This window comes from Antechinus flavipes, chromosome 1 (assembly GCF_016432865.1).
Source record: "Antechinus flavipes isolate AdamAnt ecotype Samford, QLD, Australia chromosome 1, AdamAnt_v2, whole genome shotgun sequence".
NCBI classification, from domain to species: Eukaryota; Metazoa; Chordata; class Mammalia; order Dasyuromorphia; family Dasyuridae; genus Antechinus; species Antechinus flavipes.
In genome coordinates, this window is record NC_067398.1 from 51,837,483 (window position 1) to 51,859,309 (window position 21,827).

The 21,827-nt window shown below is 38.4% G+C and overlaps 1 protein-coding gene across 2 annotated transcripts in view; it reads left to right on the top strand.

Moving 5' to 3' along the window:
- Window positions 1-4,922: 4,922 nt before the first annotated feature.
- The window catches only part of TSEN2 (tRNA splicing endonuclease subunit 2), a 34,369-nt gene continuing 17,464 nt past the window's right edge, over window positions 4,923-21,827 (top strand). The window contains exons 1-6 of one of the 2 annotated variants that reach the window (XM_051982593.1): window positions 4,923-6,584; window positions 10,567-10,783; window positions 11,710-11,791; window positions 13,999-14,035; window positions 16,573-17,107; window positions 17,902-17,979. In XM_051982593.1, the coding sequence (XP_051838553.1) occupies window positions 10,595-10,783; window positions 11,710-11,791; window positions 13,999-14,035; window positions 16,573-17,107; window positions 17,902-17,979 (921 nt within the window). In that variant the 5' untranslated portion in view covers window positions 4,923-6,584; window positions 10,567-10,594. The remainder of the gene's footprint in view (window positions 6,585-10,566; window positions 10,784-11,709; window positions 11,792-13,998; window positions 14,036-16,572; window positions 17,108-17,901; window positions 17,980-21,827) is intronic. The other variant, XM_051982585.1, reaches the window with a different exon arrangement.

The following is a 21,827-nucleotide window of genomic DNA, read 5'->3' on the forward strand; positions in this document are numbered from 1 at the left end:
AGGATCACTCAAACAGTCAGAGCTAGACTAATGAGAGCTCATCCACTTCTTAAGAACTATAGAACCATTGGTTTTTTCCCCAGGATTTCTTTCCACTAGGGTGAAACGTAACTATCAGGTCAAATATGGGACTCCCCAATGATTGATCCTTCCTATGGAATAGGATTATGTTGCCTTCTAGCAGCACCATCTGGTGGTTAAACAATCAGAATTTGTTTACATAGAACAGACATTTGTTGTACACTGAATTTTCAAAAAATAGCAAACTAGGAGAGGATTGCTGGTATAAAAGTAGGAAGGCTTTGGTTGGTAGAGCCTGGGAAGAAACATATTTTGTGTTTACATTAATTTTTTAGTTATGGCTGTATTTCAAATATTCCTGGTAAAAAGTTAGTATCTTTTTTTAAAAACAGTTGGATTTGTAGTTTAAATACTCTTTTGTAGGAGCAAAGAACATTTCCTGCAGGAACTAGAGAACTATATGTCCCTTCCTCTTATCCAAACACACACACACACACACACACACACACACGCACACAAATTGCTTATATGACAAACAGACAATACTGACCACCTGTATTCAGACTTTGATATGTGTTTGTTGGTTTGGGACTTTTCTAGTTCTTTCTTTTAAATTTCTCTGCTGATGCATATCATGGATGTGGGACTATCTAATGTATGAAGCACTGAAACATATCCAATATGGCTCTGAGGTGCAGCCAAGTGACAGAGAATAGAGTGCTGGGCTTGGAGTCAAGAAAACTAATCTTCCAAAGTTCAAATCTGGCCTCAAACACTATCTGTGTAACCCTGGACTTAATTTGGCTAGTCTCAGTTTCCTCATCTGTAAAAATGAGCTAGACAAGGAAATGGCAAACCTCTCCAGTATCTTTGCCAAGAAAATCCTGAATGGAGTCACAAAGAGTTGGACACAACTGAAAACAACTGAACAACCTGGCTCTGAGTTTTCAATGCAAGAGATTGGTTGAAACTTCTACAAGGGGACAAAAATGGGTGCCGACTATCAGGTGTCCTTAAGATAATACTTAAATTTTATATTCCAGATCTCCACCCCATTACCTATTTTTCTTAAAATCAGAAATGACTTAAAACACTCTTGACTCTTTTCTCTTTTTCAAACTGAGTTTTAAGTTAAGCTGTTAATTAGCCATAGCCTTCTTGATCTTTAAGACTAAGAAATGGCCAACTATCACATATATATACATATATGTTAGGATACATATGAATACATATATGTGTGTACATGTATATGTACATGGATGCTTATGCAGACATATATACATATTGAGGATATACAGATATATGAAACTTTATTTTTAGTTTTCTTTTGAAAGGATAAGTCAAGGATTGATTATTAAATTTTTAGTGTGAGCATTTGCACCTTGGATATTAGTAAACACTACAAATTAGGGCTTGATTTGCTATTCTGTTGGTTGCCTAGATTTAAGCATAGAGAAAATGCTAATAATGCAAAATGAACTTAAAAATGTGTCATCAGAACTTTTCCCCTCTAAAGAGCTAGTTGTAAAACATTTGCCAACACATTCTTCGTCAAAATCATTTCTCTTCTCAAACCCTAGCAAGAAAAATACTAAAACCTCCTGCTTTTTTTTTTTTTTTTTTGGTTTGTCTTGTTAAAGAAATCTTCCTTTGCATTTAGATAAACCAGTCTCAATTCAAAGCACAAGGAAAGCAGACTGATGAATCCTTTTACTTAGAGACATAGTTAATTAAAAGTTACTATTAAAAGTCAATAGATTCCCAGCTAAATGTTGCACCAATGAATTTTAACAGGCCCTTTTGTGTGTATACACTTTTTGTATGTTAGGTTTTTATGCCCTATTACATGATCTGTTTTTGTGTAGGTTTTTATGCCCTATTACATGATCTGTTTTTGTGTAGGTGCCATGTGCTGCTGGGAAAAAGGTATATCTATTTCTACCACGTGTCCTCAAGATAATACTTAGATGGCCCTAAACACTTAGTAGCTCTGTGACCCTGAGCAAGTCATCTAACCCCATTTGCCTCAGGTTTTTCTGTAAAATGAACTGGAGAAGGAAATGGCAAACCTCTCCAGTATCGTTGCCAAGAAAATCCCAAATGTAGTACAGAGAATCGGACGTAACTGAATCTTATTATTATTATTCCCATTGCACCATGAATATGTGTACACATCCTTAGAGAGAGGTTAAAATGACTTCTCTTGGTCATATGGTATCACAGGCAGGATTTGAATTCAAGTTTCCTGACTCCAGACCCAGACTCCCTCCCAAACTCCAGTTAAATAATTTTGGTTCCAAATCCCATTTTCTCTCCTACCACTCAATTTCCCATTAAGATGTTTCCTTCTGGGGCTGCTAGATGGCACAGTGGATAGAGCACCAGCCCTGGCTTCAGGAGGACTTGAGTTCAAATGTGATCTCAGACACTTTGACACCTCCTAGCTCTGTGACCCTGGGCAAGTCACTTAACCCCAATTGCCTCAGCAAAAAAAAAAAAAAAAAAAGTTTACTTTCCTTGAAGTCCTTTGGTACTTATAATTAGGAAGGCACAGCTAAGTAGTTTGACAAACATTTAACAAATTACCTACTATGTATTAAACACAAAGGTAAAAAAAGTACAGAAAATCTGCTTTCAGAAAATTTACAATCTAATGGGGGCACATATAAATATATAACACTGATGTGGAAGAAATGTAATAAATTGATAAGGGGAGGTTCAAATAAGGTACTATAGCAGTGGTTCTCAAACTTTTGTTCTCACTATCTTTATACTATTTAAGAAACTATTGAGGATCTGTTTGAAGAATTTTTGTTTATGTGGGTTATACTGATACATATTTACCATATTAGAAAAAAAACTAATTTGAATTTGCAGACCTTCTGAAAGGGTTTCAGAGACCACCAGAGAATTTCTGGACTTGATTTTGAGAACCACTGTTATAGCATGTGATGAATAGTATGGGCCAGCTGCCACAGAAGCAACAACAATCTATGATCTGGCTCATTTTCCTATGTTCTGCAACTTTTAAAAAGTCAAGTTGTCAAGCACTATATAATTATAATGATCATGCTTGACCCTGAAGAAGAGATACAAGAGTGAACTTCTGTTCATTCTTTGCAGAAGTAGGCTACTAAGGATGTGGAATAAAGTATATGAAATCAGGTTTGATTAATGTAAATTTTGCTGAACTTTTCCCCTTTCTTTCTTTTTTACTGTTTATTACAAAGTATGACTCTGAGAGAAAATCATAAGCTGGCAAATTAAGATATATTTAAAATTAATAAAACTTAGGTAAGCAAAAAAGGAAGGAAGGAAAGGAGAGAAGGAAGGAAGGGAAAGAGAGAGATACAAAGAGAAACAGAAAATAAAAGAAAGAAAAAAAGACAAAGAAAAGAGAGACAGAGAGAAAGAAAGGAAAATGAGAGAGAGAAAAGGAAGGAAAGAAGGAAGGAAGGAAGGAAGGAAGGAAGGAAGGAGGAAGGAAGGAAGGAAGGAAGGAAGGAGAGAGGGAGGGAGGAGGAAGGAGGGAGGAAGGGAGGGAGGAAGGGAAGGAGGAAAGGAGAGAAGGAGGAGGGAAGGACCAAAAGAGGGAAGGAAGGAAGGAAGGAAGGAAGGAAGGAAGGAAGGAAGGAAGGAGGGAGAGAGGGAGGGAGGGAGGAAGGAAGGAAAAAAGGAGAGAAGGAGGAGGGAAGGACCAAAAGAGGGAAGGAAGGAAGGAAGGAAGGAAGGAAGGAAGGAAGGAAGGAAGAAAGGAAGGAAGGAAGGATGGAAGGAGGAGGGAAGGACTGAAAGAGGGAAGGAAGGAAGGAGGAAAGAGGGAGGGAAGGAAGGAAGGAAGGAGGAAAGAGGGAGGGAAGGAAGGAAAGAAACAGGGAGGGAGAGAGGGAGGAAAGGAGGGAAAGAAGGGAAGGAGGGAAGGAAGGAGAGAAAGAAGGAAGGAAGAGGGAGAAAGAAAATGAGGCTGTCAATTACCCAAGAAGTGTACCATATAATTCGGACACCAGGTGGTGCTATCCTCCGGCCACTAGCCAATAGCAGCTTCAAAAAATATTCAATTCAAAAATAACAATCACTCCCACGAGAAGGATGATCGTGAGAGGCAACATCCTCCTCCCTGCCCCTCTGCCTCACAACCTCAGAGCCACCCGATTTATCACTAGGGCTCACCCCGCCTCCCGTTTGCCAAGGTTCGCCAATTCCACTTTTGCACCCTCTCTCCGATACATCTCCTTCTCCTGACATTTTACTTGTAGTGCAACTAGAAATCCTTACACTGGACTATTGCAATGGCTGCTTAGTGAGTCTACCTGCCTCGATCCAGATCCTCCTCCAATCAGCCAATAAAGTGACTTCCCTAAAGCATAGATCTGATTGTCAGTACCCTAATCAGTAAACTCTGCCGGCTTACTCCAGGGTCAAACACAAAACCCGCCGTTTGACATCCAGAGCCCTTTATAATGGAGCCCCGCCTACCTTCCATTACTGCCCAGCTCGGAACCACGGACCCAGTGACACTGGCGTACTTGTTCCAGGACTTTCTTTGCTTCCAGGCATTTCTCTGGCTGCCCCCACGGTGGGAACCCTCACCATCTTCATCTGTCTACAGACCTTCCTTTCTTCGGGTTCGAACTAAAATCCCAACCTCTGCCTCTCTCTTTCCAACCCTTCATAATTCTGAAGACGTTCCCTCTCTGACTTCCTATCTGTCCTGTATATGGCTTGTTTGCGTACAATTGGGGGTTTCTCCCCCATTAGGCTCCCGTGTCGCACTTAATGTTTATTGGTTGGCTGACTAGCAAAGCCGTAGCTGAGAAGAGCTTTGGGAACAGGACTAGGACATTAATAAGGTGTAGCGACCTCAATGAGAAATAAGACACCCCCTGACCCAACCCCCTTCTTGGGGGTGGGAGGTCCGCAGGTGTGGTTTTAGGACATTTTCAGTGTTTGGATCAGTTGCGCTCACTTTATTCCTTCCATAAAATGTTATTTATCCTACAGGATGATGTCTGCCTGGGAAGGGAAAGAGATCTCTGGGATAGCTACGGGGATGAAAGAATAAAATATCAGTGTCAATATCAAAAAACTTTTTCTATAAAGGAAAATGGATAAGGTGTCCCAGCTCCTCATGAGCCCGTTCTGCTTCGGGCTCTGCGCCCCAATCTGGCCCAAACCTACGTCTGGCCCCTGGGAGATGCTCCTGAACAGGGGAGGGCTCAGCCACCCAAATGTGTGGGTGTTACCGAGCGCACTCTGTTCGGTCTCCGACAGGTGAGTGGGCGGGGCTTAGAATGAAACACTACGCGTGCGTAGCAAAGGATCTTCGGAGGGCTCGGCAGAGGCAACTTTAGTGTCGCAAAATCAGGAGTGGTCACGTGAGCTCTCGCTGGCCCTGCGCCTACGCAGGACGACAGGACGTGCTTGACGACTGCTGCTGTCTCCTGTTGCCGTGGTGACGCGGGAGTGCTTGACGGTCTTTGGGTAAGGAGGCTACTGAGAGGGTTCTGATACCTCGTGGGGTGGTTAGAGAGCAGTCTCCGTAGGTAGCCCTTGAGCCGGAGCCTCCGAGGGAAGTCCCGGTGGGCTTGGAGGCCGGGACCGGGGATCGGGCCGGGAAATTCTGTCCGATCCCAATTGGGCCCCGGAAGTGGGGCTAATAATAGCTCGCAGGTGGCAAAGCGCTTTACGGACCCTGCCTCGTGGTCCTCCCGACTCCCTGTGAGGCAGAGGTTCCCTTATTGTCTTTTTATAAATGAGCAAACCGTGGCGTATCGTTGGAGCGCATGGCTTCTGAGCCCTCGGATCTTTCTGGCTCTACCCTCAAGGCGCTTTTCCCTGGGTGGGCGGCCAAGTCCGTACGCCCGGACGGCAGCGAGGGTGTGAGCGGGTCTGCGGGCACTTCGGAAGCACCTACCGTGTGCCCGGCCCTGATGCGTGCTCAGCGCCGGCGACACCACGAAAAGCAAAAACAGTTGTTCCCATGATGGAGGCTGCGTGCAGACAACGTGGTTACCGTTCTTGTTACCATTGGGATAAACTCGAGATCCCACGGGGGTAGGCGCTGGCTCCTTGAGGAACCGGGACAGGCTTCTTGTGCCCACTCAGTGCATAAAGGGGCTTCGCTGCCCCTCTGGTCCTGGGCAGGGAGCACACAATGCTGTTTCCTACTCTCCCCCTCTCCCGCTCTCCCCACCTGCCCCAGTCTCTGCTCCGGGCATTTTTCCCGGCCGCCTGCCACTCCCTCTCTCTTAGGTTGTCTGAAGTGGAAACTAAAACCTACCTTCTGCAGGGAGCCTCCCCATCACACTTCCCCCTCCTCGTTATTTACTGTTTGTGCGCTCGGTAGCTTGTTTTCAGGTGGTTGCCCTCGAGGGCGGGCGCTGTCTTTTGCCATTTTTTCCACAGCCCCAGCATTTAACCCAGTGCAGGTATGGAGCCCAACCTGAATCTGTGATTGTTGATTGAATGATGGAGACGTGGGAGAGATCCCGAGGTCTCTAGGTGGGCTTTTGGCCCCTCTTTACAGCTGAAGAATCTGAGGCCCTTGCAGGCTGGGGTCTGAGGTGAGATTTGAACCCGGTTCTTGCCAGTACCGAGCAGACTACTTTGCTGTGATCCTGACACTTTGGGGAGTTTGAGGAGTCTCGGAGCTGGGCCTGGAAGGAGAAGAGGGACTTCAAATCCAGGCCTGGGAGGGTCAAAGAAAGAAAAGGGCAAAGGGGAGAGAGGCGGGGAGAGAAGAGCCCAGCCTGGCTGGAATTAGAAAAAAGAGGAGGCACCTCCTGCCAAGGCCACAAATACTGATGTTCCATCAAGAATCACAACTCTGCTCAGAAAGCTTCAGAGACTTCCTATTGCTTTGTTTGGCATTGAAATCCTCCACAACATGGCCTTCGAATCTGTTCAGGCCGGTGTTGCTCCCTCTCAGGGGCTTTGCCCCTACTCACCCTGCCCTAAGTACCTTTCCCCTGACATTCCACCCCGTCTCCCAGCCTTACCCCATCTCTACATCTCTCCCTCATCTCCACCGCCCTGTTCCCCTTATGTCTTAGTTTAGCTATGGGACTGGTCCCAGGCTGCCCTGCTTGCTTAGCATTTCCCACCTTCTTGTAGCCTCCCAGAGGCGGTGCTCCCCAGTGGAAGCATGGCTCCTCTTGTGCTCCCAGCCTGGGAGGCTGCTTTCAGTTCTCAACTGCTCTCGGAAGGCTGATGGCACCTACCCCAATCCCCCATTAGAAAAGTCTACCCTGGCCTATCAGCCGTTGCAACTCACACCCAGTTGTCTCCACCCTTACCTGCCCAACTCTTGGTATCAGAAAAGTTCATCTAGCAGCAAGGAAAATCACATTTTGCTGCTCTGAGTCTTAGCTTCTTCTATAACATGTCACTCTTAGGTCCCTTACAGTATGTGTTACCCCCATGATTTTGTACCTTACTATTACACGGGTCGAAGTGTAATTCATCTTACCAGGGCAAATTAGCTTCTACTCTGTAAAGCAGAGCTGCTAGGGGTACTGAGAATTTGAGTATCTGGCCCAGGTCATAATCAGAGTCAATGCTTAAATTTAAGTCTTCTTTATTCTGTGATTCTCTGTCTCATATGCCAAGGTGCTTCTCAGCATCCTCCTAAAGCAGAATAAAAACTCACATCGACATTGTGTTCCACACACATATAGTGAAGAAGCATGGGTGTGAGGAGGGAGTTGAAAAGTTGGTACAGCAGCAGACACTTTGTCTTTTTTCTCTTGGCAAGTACATAATAGGCCCCTGCTTTATGCAGAAATTTGTGCTAGGCCTTGGGGGAATTACAAGAATGAATTATCTAAAGTTGCTACTCCATGTAGCTTACTGTGAAAAAATAATAATAGTTAATATTTGTATTTTCAAACTTCACAAGAACCCTGTGATATAAGTGCTAAAGGCTCAGTACAAGCATTTTATAAATAAGGCCTGAGGTCAGAAAGATTAGGTAATTTCCCTATAGTCACACAGCTATTGACTGACTGAGGTGGGGTTTGGAATTGGCCTGGCCTCCACTTCCAACCTTTCATTGCTACACATATCCCTAAGCATAAGACATGTACACACATGCATCTAATACGTCTTAGAATGTCTCTTAAGTGCATGAGGAGGATACAAAATACTCAGAGATTATTGAGGAATACTTTACTTTCAATTAAAAAGATGAAGAAAAGCTTCCTGGAGGAGAAAGTATTTGAACTAAGTCTTATAGAATGGGTATGTTAATTGAACTTGGGCCCTCCAGATATGGAAAATGTTTAGCATAAAAATACAATAAAATATAGATGTTAATTTGCAGGTTTTTTTAGTCAATATGGGAAGTCATGAGGACTGCTTCTATTTGACTTTGAACATCTGGTGTAAATGAACATATAGCTTAGAAGTAGTGTGATTTTAGTGTTGGATAAGATCGAAAGTATCATGATAGACATTTGGGATTTTACAAAGATGAAACAGCACATTTATCTGTGAGCCTTAAAGCTGGATACAAAATAATATTGTTGCTCCACTAACTCCACCTGAGCCACATTAGGATGGTTTAAATATGTAGACTTCAAGCAATAGATAATTTGAGTCGTTAATTTAACAGCTTTGAATGGTCCTTCAGTGGAGTAGAAATGATACTAGCCACTCAGGAAGCCTGTGGGGTAAGACCTTGTTGCCTGCCATCCATCCCTCCAGTATTGAAAGTTCAATACTTATATAGGAAATGACTAGAATACAAAAGTAAAAAAAACCTGTCCACACTTCTCTCAAAGAGCTGCTCCTTCTTCCCCAACAAATATTCAAAAATTCAGTAGTCACCATTTTTTTTCAGTTTCTAAGCTAAAAATAGTAGAATTTGGTTTGCTACTCTGAAAGCTGGAATCAGATTCTGAACAAAGATGTTTTAGACAAGGGATAAAGAGACAAAAGATAAAATTATATAAAATTGTTGACGTTTTGAACAAAACTAATGTGATTGTTATGGGAGAAATATCTCCTCTCTGAGTTCATGTGGTGGGTAGCTGCTGATACACATACACACACCCCCCATAATGAAGAAATTATGAGCTAGTAGATGGTTCAGTGAGTAGAGTACAAATCTAGGCTCAAGAAGACTGATCTTCCTTAATCCTACTTGCCTCATTTTCCCTATTTGTCAAATGAATTAGAGAAGAAAATGGCAAACCACTCAGTATGTTTGTGAAGAAAATCTTAATAGGGGTATAATGACTCAGACACAGGATTCTGACAAAGCTACTTATCAGGAAAAATTACATCAAGATGACAGAAATGCATATTGCAATATTATACATTCCTCTTAGGCCATTATAGAGAAGATAGATTCATAATCACATATTAACTTTAGTGTTATAAAAGAACAATTTAGTTATAATTTCATATATCCTGTAAAGAAACAACTTTGTCAAACAATAGGTAAACCAAATAAGGTTTAACTACTTTTGGAGTTCACAATTAAACTGATTAAGCAGTAGAATTTACATCTTGCCTTGGAGTCAGGACCAGTTGAGATTTGTCTTGTGTCTTCTTATCTCAGAATTCTTAAGTACATTTTCATATCCTGTGGGAAAAGTTTTCACTTTTTGAGATCAATATTAATCAAAATATACATAAAAGGAATCAATTTTTCAATTTGCCAAATAGTTAAAATTAGGAAGGAAACAGATAACTTAGGGGAGAAGGGAAACTTTGCAATAAGTTTCTCTGATAAAGGTCCACTATCCAAGATAGAAACAAACTGATTGAAATATATACAGATGAAACATTCCCTCAATAGCAAATGGTCAGAGGATCTGAATTGGTAGTTGTCACAAAAATAAAGCTATTAACAGCCATGTGAAAAATATTCCTGATCACTAAAATTGGAAGAAATTCAAACTGAAACACTGTGTTCTACCTCATACCCATCAGATTATCAAAGACCTAATGAAACATGTTGTTCCCCTCCTGGCAAAGATGTCACAAAATCGGGGCATGTTGAAACTTTTTTTTTTTTTTTTGACCAGGATGGTATGAGAATTTGTTATTCTTCAAAGCCTGTATTTCTTTCATAGCCTACCACAAGATTCATATATTTCATGATGTAAATCTTCCAACTCTAGCTTCAGCTCATAATACACAGCATGTAGGAGAAAAGTCATCATAGGGGACTTGGAAGTCAGAGAATGAATTTGAGTCAGATCTCATTTGTCAGCTGTATGTCTGTGAGTGGGCAGATCACTTAAAATCTGTTAGCCTCAATTTCCTAATCAGTAAAAAGAGGAATAGCTGTACTACCCACTTCAGAGGGTTATTGTTGAGGCACTGCATGCATATGAGTTATTTTTATATTTTCTCTCCAGGTTTCAATACTTATCCATACTATATATACATTTCTGCAGGATAAAAGGTAATGACAATAGGGGTGACAAAATTATCTGAGTGTCATCATTGTGTTCAGTACATTATTAGATCATTCCAACACTTTGTGCACTAATGCTGATCAGTAAATAACATCTGTTGTCTGTTCTTTGCTTCTAGTTATCCACTAGTTAAGGAGCCTTAGAAGATGGCAGAAGCAGTCTTCCATGCCCCCAAAAGGAAAAGAAGGGTTTATGAGAGTTATGAATCACCGTTTCCCATCCCTTTCTGTCAGGAGGTTACACTTCAAAAAGATTTCAAAATATATCGTGCTGAAATTATCAACAATAATGTAATTGTAAGGAATGCAGAGGCTATTAAACAGTTATATGGTAAGGTAAGTGTTAAATGTTTTAGTTTCTTTAAAGTGTATATTATAATCTAGGCATATGGTAGCAATAACCAATTTGGAGATCTATTTTGTAAAGACAAAGCGGTAGTTGGTAGGGAATTCTTGCTTTAGGAAGCATATATTATTATTTTGGGATGTTTTCCCAGTAGTGGTGATGGACTAAAGCCCCATCATATATAATCTGTTTCTTCTTCCATTGTGACCATGAGTGACCAATCATCTACCTGTCTTTAGAAAGAAATGATGTGGTTATGTAAAATTAAGCTTTTATCAGAAAAACTGACTAGACTATGGAAACCGAAACTGATCTTGTTCTCATTAATACTCTGCTAATCAGCTATATTCTAGGGAACACTCTTTCCTTACTCATGAGAAATTAATAACCATAATGATACTAGTAGATGTTTATCTCCTTTGAGACCTTACTATTATAGCCTTTAACCAAAGCAGTAGCCTATCATTCCAAAGTTACACTTAAATTTTCACATGTATGTGTTTTTACCCAAATAGTAACTTATCATCTATGTGGTTTGATAGAAATTCAAAACATACCTAAGCTATGTGGTCTTTTGAAATAAGAAGGGTCAGTATGTAAACAGAGTTGGCAACCTATTTCCAAGGTATATAAGATTACTACAAATGTTCCCTGCTTTTAAAGTATGTTCTTGTAGCTCATACAAAGCGGATTGCTTAATGGTAAAATCCTGATTGTTCATTTGTTGTTGCCTATGTTTATTTGGATTTCAGCAGAACTGTTGAAAAAAATGGGTACATATAGTATGTAGTGAAGTATTAAGAAATATTAAATGACTAAAGTAGAAGTAAGAAACTATGTTGTGAAAGTTTGTCATTTTCCTATTTTGACTAAATAATAGATCATTAGTTATGATTAATATTTATTTTCCTGGAAGGGTTATTTTGGAAAAGGCATTCTATCAAGAAGTCGACCAGACTTTACTGTTTCAGATCCTGCACTGGTTGCCAAATGGAAAGGTAAGTTGTTTTTTACTGGGTTCTTTTGACTTCTTTACTTATAGACATGGTCATAAGATGTTAGTTAAAGTTTTATTAATGAGAGAAGGTTGACTGTAGGATAGTTTTGCTAGAGAAAGTAGGTACTTGTAGTCATAGGACTATGTCCTTTTTATTGTAATTATCAAAAATATTCTTTACAATTTTAATCATAGTGCATGTGCACATAATTGGCATAAAATAAATAGGTAATTGGTTAAGTATCTGCTTGTGATGCTTTTAAAATGAGTTGGATAATATCCTTATTCTTCCTTCTTGCAGTAATTTCTATAAAAGACAAAGATATATAAAGAAAGATAAGAAACAGAAATTCATTAAAAACAAGCCTTTATATTGTATGTTTTTGTTTACTCTCTGATTTCCTTTTCCTTTAAAATACAAAATAGACATAGAGTAATTATTAACTGTGTGCCAGGCACTGTGCTAAATTTAGGGGAGAGAGATAGAAACAAACAAGATAGTCCTTACCTTTAAGAAGGTCACATTCTAAGGGGGAGGAAGACAACTCCTAAAAAGATCTAGAGGAAAGGAAAACAAAGGGGACCCTCAAGGGCCATGGTAAGGAGATGGGCAGGAAATGGCATGGAGGCAAGATGGAGGCCCTGGCATGATGAGGCAAAGACTCCCCCATCAGTGCAGGTGGATTGGATAGGTAGTCCCAAGGTTCTAATAGAGTGGAAGTGACTATCTGGAAAGTGATGTGGAAGCCAATATGGAGTGTCGTTTCATAGAAGAAAATGCATGGGAATACCTTTGAAAAACTAAAGATTATATGGTGGTGAACTTCACAATAATTGTAAATACTTCTCTGACCTATGGAGTACCCACATTTTTAAACTCTGGGAAAATTACATTAGAATCAGTTTATGCCAAGAAAGAAAAAATTAAGGTTGTTGTGTGAGCTAATGAACAACACTAAATATTTTCATGGTAAACGACAAATGTTCTGGCTTCCTATTGCAACAAAGTTGTGGCAGTAAAGGTGATATTCCTCATTTGGATGATGAATCTTTGGGCTAGAAGGGACCTTAAAAATCTTCTAGTCCAAGGGCCAGCAAACCACAGGCCACAGCCTGTTTTTGTGTGGCATGTGAGCCAAGGAGGGTTTTTACATTTTTAAATAAAATTTTATTGTAGTTTAAAATGTAACAATTTTTTATTGTTCAAAGGTCATATAAGCACAAGTAGTGGGCCATTTGACCTTGCCTCCTGATCTGTTCCAAGTCCTTATTCTGCTAGTGGGAAAATGGAACTGAGAGAAGTTAAATATCATACCCACTAAGTGCCTTACCCAAGGTCACACAGTTGTCTGGTGAGAAACCTGGGAAGATTACTTAGATCTCCGGGCTCCCAGGCCTTTACTCTTTCTTATTGCATATCAGATTACTTTCTAGTGCTTTAATGTGTGTAAATATTATAAACTTGAAATAAGATGGTATTAGTGTTGATAAGTCATGATATAGGAAAAAAAACCACTTTTTGAATTAGAAATCAGGAGACAGAAAAAGAGCGATAGGATTTAGAATTAAAAGAGGCCTTAAGCATGTCTAGTTCAACCTCAGTTAAAGATGAAAAGACTGAGGCCTACAGAGGTTAAATGGTCTGCTCAAGGGAAAAAGTGTTGACTAGGACTGAGTTCTGGGCCTAGATCTTCTGACTTTAAATTCAGGTCTCTTGTCCCTCTGAATTCAAGCACAGGCTTAGCCAATTATGAAACCTTCAGCAGGTCACTTAGCTTCCTGTAATTCATTTTAATTCAGCTGACATTGTGGCAACTGTAAGCAGAAATAGGAGAAAATCTAAAGTGATAAAGTACCATGATCTCAAGTGGCTGCTCTCATGGAACTTACTACATTGGAAGCAATGATATAGATAAGTATAATTTAAAACATAATAAAAGGTTATTAGAAAAATGAAAAACAAAATGTTGAAGTCTTTTGGGAGGAAAGATGGGTAAGAATCCAACAGAAGCAGCTGGGAATGGGAAAACATTTATCACTCTATAAGGGAAGGGAATTCATTAAGTGAACTTCATGGATATTTCACGTTGTATGATCTGTCAAATAGAAGCTCAAAATCTATGAAGCTTATCTTTCTTATCCTTTTTAGATTATATGTTTTAATATTTAAAAATTACACATAATTATTAACTTACTATGTTATTACAGATGCTAAGCTGGGCATGCCTATACTTACATCAAAGAGGTAAGTCAGTGTTTAAATGATTTAAATGTGGTTTTAGCTGATTTTAAAAAATTTAAATAGAAAGGACAGTAGCAGGAGATAATGTTCTTGAAAAAATGTGTCTGAATTGAAATTATATGATTTAAGTCAGTTCAAATACCTGGCACTGTGTATAATAACTTTGTGGTAAATCCTTTAATAAAGCATGAATTCTCTTTTAACCTGGACTAGAATTCAGGAGAGACAGTGTGGGTTAGAGGGGAAAGATGATTGAATTTAGAGTCAGGAGACTGGATTCTGATTTCAGTCCTGCTGAATATGTTAAATAGTTTGAGCAAACTACTTAACCTTTTAAGCCTCAGTCTCTTCATCTGTAAACTGAGATTGAACTAGATAATCTGAAGGCCTCTTTTAGCTCTAAATCTGATTACTGTTTTGTAAGTTCTAGAAATTTGAGCCCACCAAACTGACAAACCTTCCTTTTTAGTCAAAAATAGTCCTACCTATTTTTTTTTCCCTCTGTCATTTCTAAAGTATGAGGTTACAAGTAGATTCCCTGCTCCTCATTATCATGATATATGATTGTGATGGAGTACTACTGTACTATAAGAAATAGCACAGAATAAACAAGGTAATTGTAGAAAAACATGAAAAGACTTACATAAATTGTTACAAAGTGAAATAAGCAGAACTAGGAGGATATTTTACACAGAATCAGCAAAATTGTATAATGATCAAGTGTGAATGTTTTAGCAGTTGTCAGCAGTGTAGTGATATAAGACTGAAGGACTCATGGTGAAAATGCTGTCTACTTCCAGAGAAAGAACTGATAGAATCTGAAATGCAGATCAAAGCAACCCTTGTTTTAGCTTTTCTTTTTCTTTTTTTTGGGGGGTGAGGGGGTGAGGGAGACAAAGGGCTGTGTTTTCTTTCATAACATCTTATCCTCTCAGTGAGAGGGGAGGGAAAAAAGGGTAGAAAAGGATCTGGAATTTGGAATTTTTAAAAGTGAGAGTGAAAGTTGAAACATTTTTGTGCCTGTAATTGGGAGGGAGTAATTAAAAAAATAGAAGGTAACATAGCTACTTAAGAAGAGATTAAGACAGACTCAGTCTATCAGACATCACCTCCAGGGGTCCAACTTTATTTTAGTCAGTTTGTTCTCATGTGTTAGAAGCAATATATGGTACCAGTAAGGAAATCAGGTTTGTAGCCTGGCTCCACTTTTTCATTGTGACTTCAACTCATCATTTAGTTTCTCTGAACCTGAAGGGATGGGATGAGACAATCCTTAAGTTAAATCTTGCAGTAGTGTATGTTGTTAGCATTTGTAAATAACAACACTAATAATAACAAGTGTTATAAAATAACACTTTAGTCCAGGAAGTTCTCTGATCTTATTACTTTGAGTGTGTCTTCCAGGGTATAAATTACAGTTGATTCATACCAACTCATTCTATTCATCATATCAACTATCCTATTCTTCTCTTGTTCATGTGGCTCCTATAAATCTTCCATAGAAGTAAACCCAGAGATCTGGGAATTTCCCTCCAAATATTTCTCTGAGAATTAAGTGAATATCAGTGAGGCACAAAGACTAGCTGTCCAGTACTGCTTGCTCTCACTACATGAATGGAATGATATCCTTTAGTGTGCCTGTTTTCAACATCTATAATAAATGTCAGTTTCTTTTGCCAATCTTGTGGCTAAGACAACACTTGGAGTTTTTTTAATTCACTTTTCTCTGATTTGGAGGATTTTTTTCATATGATTGTTGATAACATATTTTTTCCTTTGAGAACTTATAGTATCTTTCACAGTTTCTGTATGATCTATGTCAGGGGTCCTCAAACTATGGCCCACGGGCCAGATGCAGCACCTGAGGACGATTATCCCCCTCACCCAGGGCTATGAAGTTTCTTTATTTAAAGGCCCATAAAACAAAGTTTTTGTTTTCACTATAGTCTGAAGGACAGTAAACTCTCCCCCTATTTAAAAAGTTTGAGGACCCCTGACTATGTAGTGTGCTATAGTCTATTTATGCCTTCCATCTACTTCATTGTCTTTGAAGGAATCTGCAGTGTTGATTCTTTGCAAATGGTGGTCTTTCATATTTTACAATCATATAATATTATTGAAACAACACTGATGTTAAGGAAAGATGGCGAGTAGGAATTGCTTTAGGAAGATTCTTGAAATCATCTAAAGCCCTTTGCAGTCCAGCCCTTTGTCTTTCTCCTATTCTATTCTGGGGTTAGTTCTTATGAATTCAATATCCAACAGTTCAGAGATTTTGAGTCATACTTTAATTTTTATATTGTAATTTAGCAACTTCTCCTAAAAAGCAGAATCTCATTTTTAAAAAAACAGTATCCAGTTTACAAATTACTTTAACAATCACCATCATTTAATTGTAAATTTTTTTTGGAAAAACAATTTTTTAAACTTATTAAAAGTGAGAAGGCATAATACTAAATCATGAGAAATGGCGGCAATAGTTTTGTTTGTTCAAGATTAAAATTTCTTAGTGTCATATTAATGACATTTCCATTATATAGGTACCAGCGTGGTATAACATGGGCTGCAAGTCTCATGCAAAGACAGGGGCAGGAAGAAAGTTCAGTACATAAAATTCTTGAGGACTATACAAAACCACTTGAATTTCCTTTTCTGAAAAGAAATAAAGAAGAGCAACAAAATAATGAACTTAATCCTAACTTGGATCCAGAAATTGAAAATATAGAACATAAAGCAAAACTTTTAGTCACAAATGGAGATTCTGTCAAACCAGATATAGAAGATGAGAACAAAAGCTCAAGCTCTGAGAGCATGGACTCAAAGGAATGTTCTGTACATGATCCATTAGATAAACATGACTCTGACGAACAAAAGGCAAGGGATGGTGATGCTTTTGGACAGACACACTATCTCACACACGGAGATTTTGTCACACTTGACTGTCAACCTGAAGATCGTGTTCAACAGAGGCATCATATGTTTGACACAGATGAAGAATGTGATGATCATGAGTATGTGCTTGTTCAAGAAACAACAGATTGTTTAGATAATAAGGAGGAAACAGCAGATGAGAAAGTAAGTGTGAGGGGGAAAAAGGTCTTTTCTTTGAATTTTTCTTTTGCAAATTTAATTTTTAAACCAATTTAAAATTTATTTGTACCAGTGATAAGAAGTGTGGAATAGTTTGCTGGAAACATCGGCCTGATAACAAAAAGCAGTATCTCCCATTGACAGAGCACTTCATACTCTGTGTCCTACAGTGGTGCACATATTCTTATTCCAGTTTTACAAGTGAAGCTCGGAGAACAGACCTCGGGAGCAGAGGCTTTTGTTTTGTGACTCTATGAGCCTTCTTTACCTCTCTGGTCCCAGTATCTTCCCTTATCTGTAAAACAAGAAGGTTGGATTAAGTGACCTCCACAATCCATCCCTGCTCTAAATTTGTGATTCCAAGGAGTTTGCTCAATACCCCAGACTTAGTCATTGTTAAAGGCAGGACTCCTACCTAGAGCTCCTGATATCAGTCTTTCTGTCATACTGTTCTTCCTTGCTATTTCAATGAAAAAATGTAGATGGCATATGTCCTGTGGTTATAGACTGGGAGATGTGATGTAACATAATACCAGAAACACTAGCATTGGTGACCTTCAGAATTACAGTATAAACAATATAAAATAAATAAAATATTAGATATTTCCTTTTATGTTATTTTCACAAATGGGTTTTTAAAGTTCATTTATAAGTTAATAGCATAACAACACTGAAAGCTTAAGAGAAAAATAGTGAACTGAAACTATTTAGTCCCTCTTGTGTGATATTGATAATGTGTTTAAACTTAATCAGTATATGATTTATTTCATTAACTTCAGGTGGTCAAAAGAGAAAAGCTAGTGTGCAGAAGAAATCCATATAGGATCTTTGAATACTTACAACTCAGCCTAGAAGAGGTATTTTTTTTTTATTACAAAAAGTATTTTTACTATTCACTTGGGCCTCGGTGTAATGCTGTTTTCAGAATCCATACTGTAGAACCTTCTTATGTTTTGGCTGCCTCACAACAATGTTTCATCATTTCCCACCTGACTGTATTAAGTTCTTCTTTGATTTCTCCTCCATGCCCTTACTTTGGGCACCGTACCTTCACATACCCTCCTACCCAAACCCTTTTAAGCTTTTTGGACTATCTCTTTTTAAAAATTTGTATCCCAAATAATTAACACGGGGCGAGGTACACAAGAGGCACTTAATAAATGTTTATTGACTGTTAATTCAATGTTCTTGTTTACTTTGTATAACAATTTCATTCTAAGAAGTAAATTGTAAATTGTTTTTTTCTGTAAACTTCATATTTTCCAATAACCAGTTTTCTCACCATCTTGTGATCATGCATGTACCTATTGTCACCCCAGTGTCTTTGCCTATGTTGAACATATATAAACTTTTCTCTTCTGTCCCACCTTCTCTGCCAATCCACATCTCATCCATTCTTCATGGTCCAGTCTCTCAGCCTTTCTCAGATATTCTAGCCCAGATGATAATTCTTCTAACTGCAATGCTCTAACACATAGTATTTCATAACCATTTTAAGCACCTATTTTATAGTGAGTTCTGTATGTGTGCATTTTATATATTTATTATTATTAATCTATACACATAATAGCTTTACTCCCTATGTATTCCTTGAATACAAAGAGCAAATCTTATACTTGTCACCCATAGTGCTGGACTCATAATTAGCATTCAGTAAATGCTCATCAAATTAATTTTTAATAATGGCCTTTCCATAGAGGTAAGAAATTATAACCCTAAACAAGTCCCAATTCTAGACTTTCCTGGTGCCAGCAAGGAAACTTGGTATTAGAATTGGGAGGTACCTTAGAGATCATCCAGTAAACCCTTCATTTTTCCCAAGAAGCCTAAGGGACTAAGAGTTCCTATAGGAATTAAGTTCTGTTGTTGTAGCTCTTCAGTCACTTAAGTTGTGTCCAACTCTTTGTGGCCCCATTAGGGTTTTTCTGGCAGAGATACTGGAGGGGATTGGCATTTCCTTCTCCCACTCATTTTACACATAAGGAACCTGAGGCAAACAGGATGAAGTGACTTGCCCAGGGTCACTGGTAAGTGTCTGAGGCTGGATTTTAATTCAGGTCTTCGTGACTCTGGGGCCAACACTTTCTCCACTGTGCCAGCTAGCTGTTGACTTATTTAACTAAAATCACATAGATCTGAAAATACAGCTTAGCTTTTCTGAACCAGTTCAGCCTCCTATCAGTAGTTCTGATCTCGTTGATAGTAGTAATCTGAGAATATGTGGTGATATTTCTGCTTGATGGCAAAAAATGTTCATATTTCACTTGAGCTGTGATATATGTGAGCATCATTAGCTGCTGCTTTTGTTCCAATAAGCATTTGAAATGAAGAAAGCTACTATTTTTGCCTGTTGTTCAAATAGAAGACAGTAGCAGCTAGAGAATTAAGTTGGCCCACATTTCTGAAAGGAGTATACCCTTTGACAGTATTCCACTAGCATTAGTCTTATAAGAGTATGTACTAAGTTCTTATCTGAACTCTAACTTTTTATTTTGTTTTGGCAAATTTCTACTCCATTAATTCTACTCCATAAATTAATTCTACTCCATTAATTACAATTATAATAATTGTATAGCTTAGAGTTTCCCAGAATGTCATTTGTAAATCTTGGGAATCATTTTGGCCAGCTATATAAGCTATCGCTGGCTAGCTACAGTGGTTTACCTGTAATTATTTGAGGATTACACTGATATGGCTCCAAAAGCTACTGAAATGGGAGCAGGAAGAAACTTGATGTTTTATGATCCATGGAAGCTTCACAGGGATGAAGTGAAGCCCAGATTGTAATTTTCTTAGGAGCCAGTGTGGCTGTCATTCCAAACTAGCCTCTGAAGAATAAGCCACTAATCTATGTATTTGAAGAGTATGTTTTGCTCTGGGTTTGAGTTTTGCTGAATAATATTTGATTATTTTCAGGAGAGGCCTATTTTAAGCTAAAAAATTGAATTTTATTTGAAGAAAAGTCTCAGAACAATGAAATAAGTGTTACTTTAACTATCACTTCAGTCATTGTAGAATTCTATCTAATCACCCTAGTATCTTAATAATATCCTAGTACTTTCCTTAGTTCCACTGTCTTAGTAAAGTCACTCAGTATCTCTCATGTAAACTCTAATAATAGTTTTTTAGGGGGCTCCCAACTTGTAGTCTCCTCCTATTCTAATCCATTCTCCATTTAGCTGCGAAAATAATCTTCCTAAGGGTGATGGGAACAACAATTTATCTTATATAAAATGAAGTTTTCCCTTTAAGTAAGCAACAAAGTCATTCTCAGAATTCTGCTGATCTAGCTGACTAGTGGTATAAAAAGTTCTGCCTTTTGGGAATTGGTGCTTTTGAAGCCTGAAGAAATCCTGCTTCCCAGAACAGTCTTTTTGATCCAGCATTGTTGTCCTTATGAATGAGGAGGTGAAAGGGAGTAGCTTCTATTTTTAGTAGTGATATCCTTTTTTAGACTTCGGGAACATATAATAGATTACTGCCAACCACACTTAGGATTATCTGGATCCTCTCTATCCAGGAAATTCCCCCAAACTTAAATGGTCTGAAGTGTTTTGGGGTTTAATATCTCACTCCTTGGTAAATGGCCACTATGGCCCATTCAACAATGCATTATCACTATAATGGTGGACATAATGTCCTAAGGAAGCCTCTTTGAGTCAAGTTTCAGTCCATCAATTGTGACAACATGGAGGATTTAAATTGCCTTGAAGAAAGATGATGATGAAGACACTTCAATTAAGGTGGCAGTTATACAAGAGACAAGAAAGGATCCAGATCTAGAGGTGCTAACTTAGAATAGAAACAGCAAGATTTGGCAGATGATTGATGATTGGATGGATTTGGGGATGTGAGTAATACAGTCTAATGTCGAGGTTATAAGTATGGATGATTGGAAGGATAGTAGTACCTTCCACAAGTGGGAAAGTTTGACTATGGAAATCAGATCTCGCAATAGTTTCTATGCATTTATAAAGTTTTTCACCACCGGGAGTCATGAATGCTACTTTATAATTATACTGTATAGCATAAAAATGTGGGCACGTATTCAGTAATCACTGAGGATGAACAGGCATATTTGCTATTTGAAATAAGACAATGTCTGAAGAACTCAAATGAAAGTAGTGCTTGGACCAGAGTCCATTGCTGAACAAAGATTAGACATTAATCATGCTTTACATACTGCTGCCTTCTCCAATAATACCATAATAAACTTGATTGAACTCATAAGCCCAATAATGCAAGGCTTAAGAAAAGTGACTTGAATATTCTAGAAAAACAAATTTCTTCCTCTGTTATCTTTCTTGGACAATCTTCATAGCTTTCTATATATTTAACATGAAAAACAGGTTTATATTTACTGATTTGTAACATGAGAGAGTAAAAAAATCTTGTATACATTTCGCTATGGAGAGTTTAGTTATCTACAATTAATTTATCTTCCATAAATTTCTCTTTGTGCTTTGATTTTTTAAAAGAAAATTTCTAATGGAAAAATATAAAATCATACAAATGTTTTATAGTCATCAGCCTCTTACACATATAATTTAGAAGTGTTATTTTAAAAAAAATTCTTGGAAATTATTAACATTTTAATTTATAAATATAGTAGTTTTGAAGGTGATTTGGGGCTTTATATTGTATTTTGACTTTAAGGGGGAAAAGAACCTATAAAATAATTCATTTCCATGAATTTAATGTTATA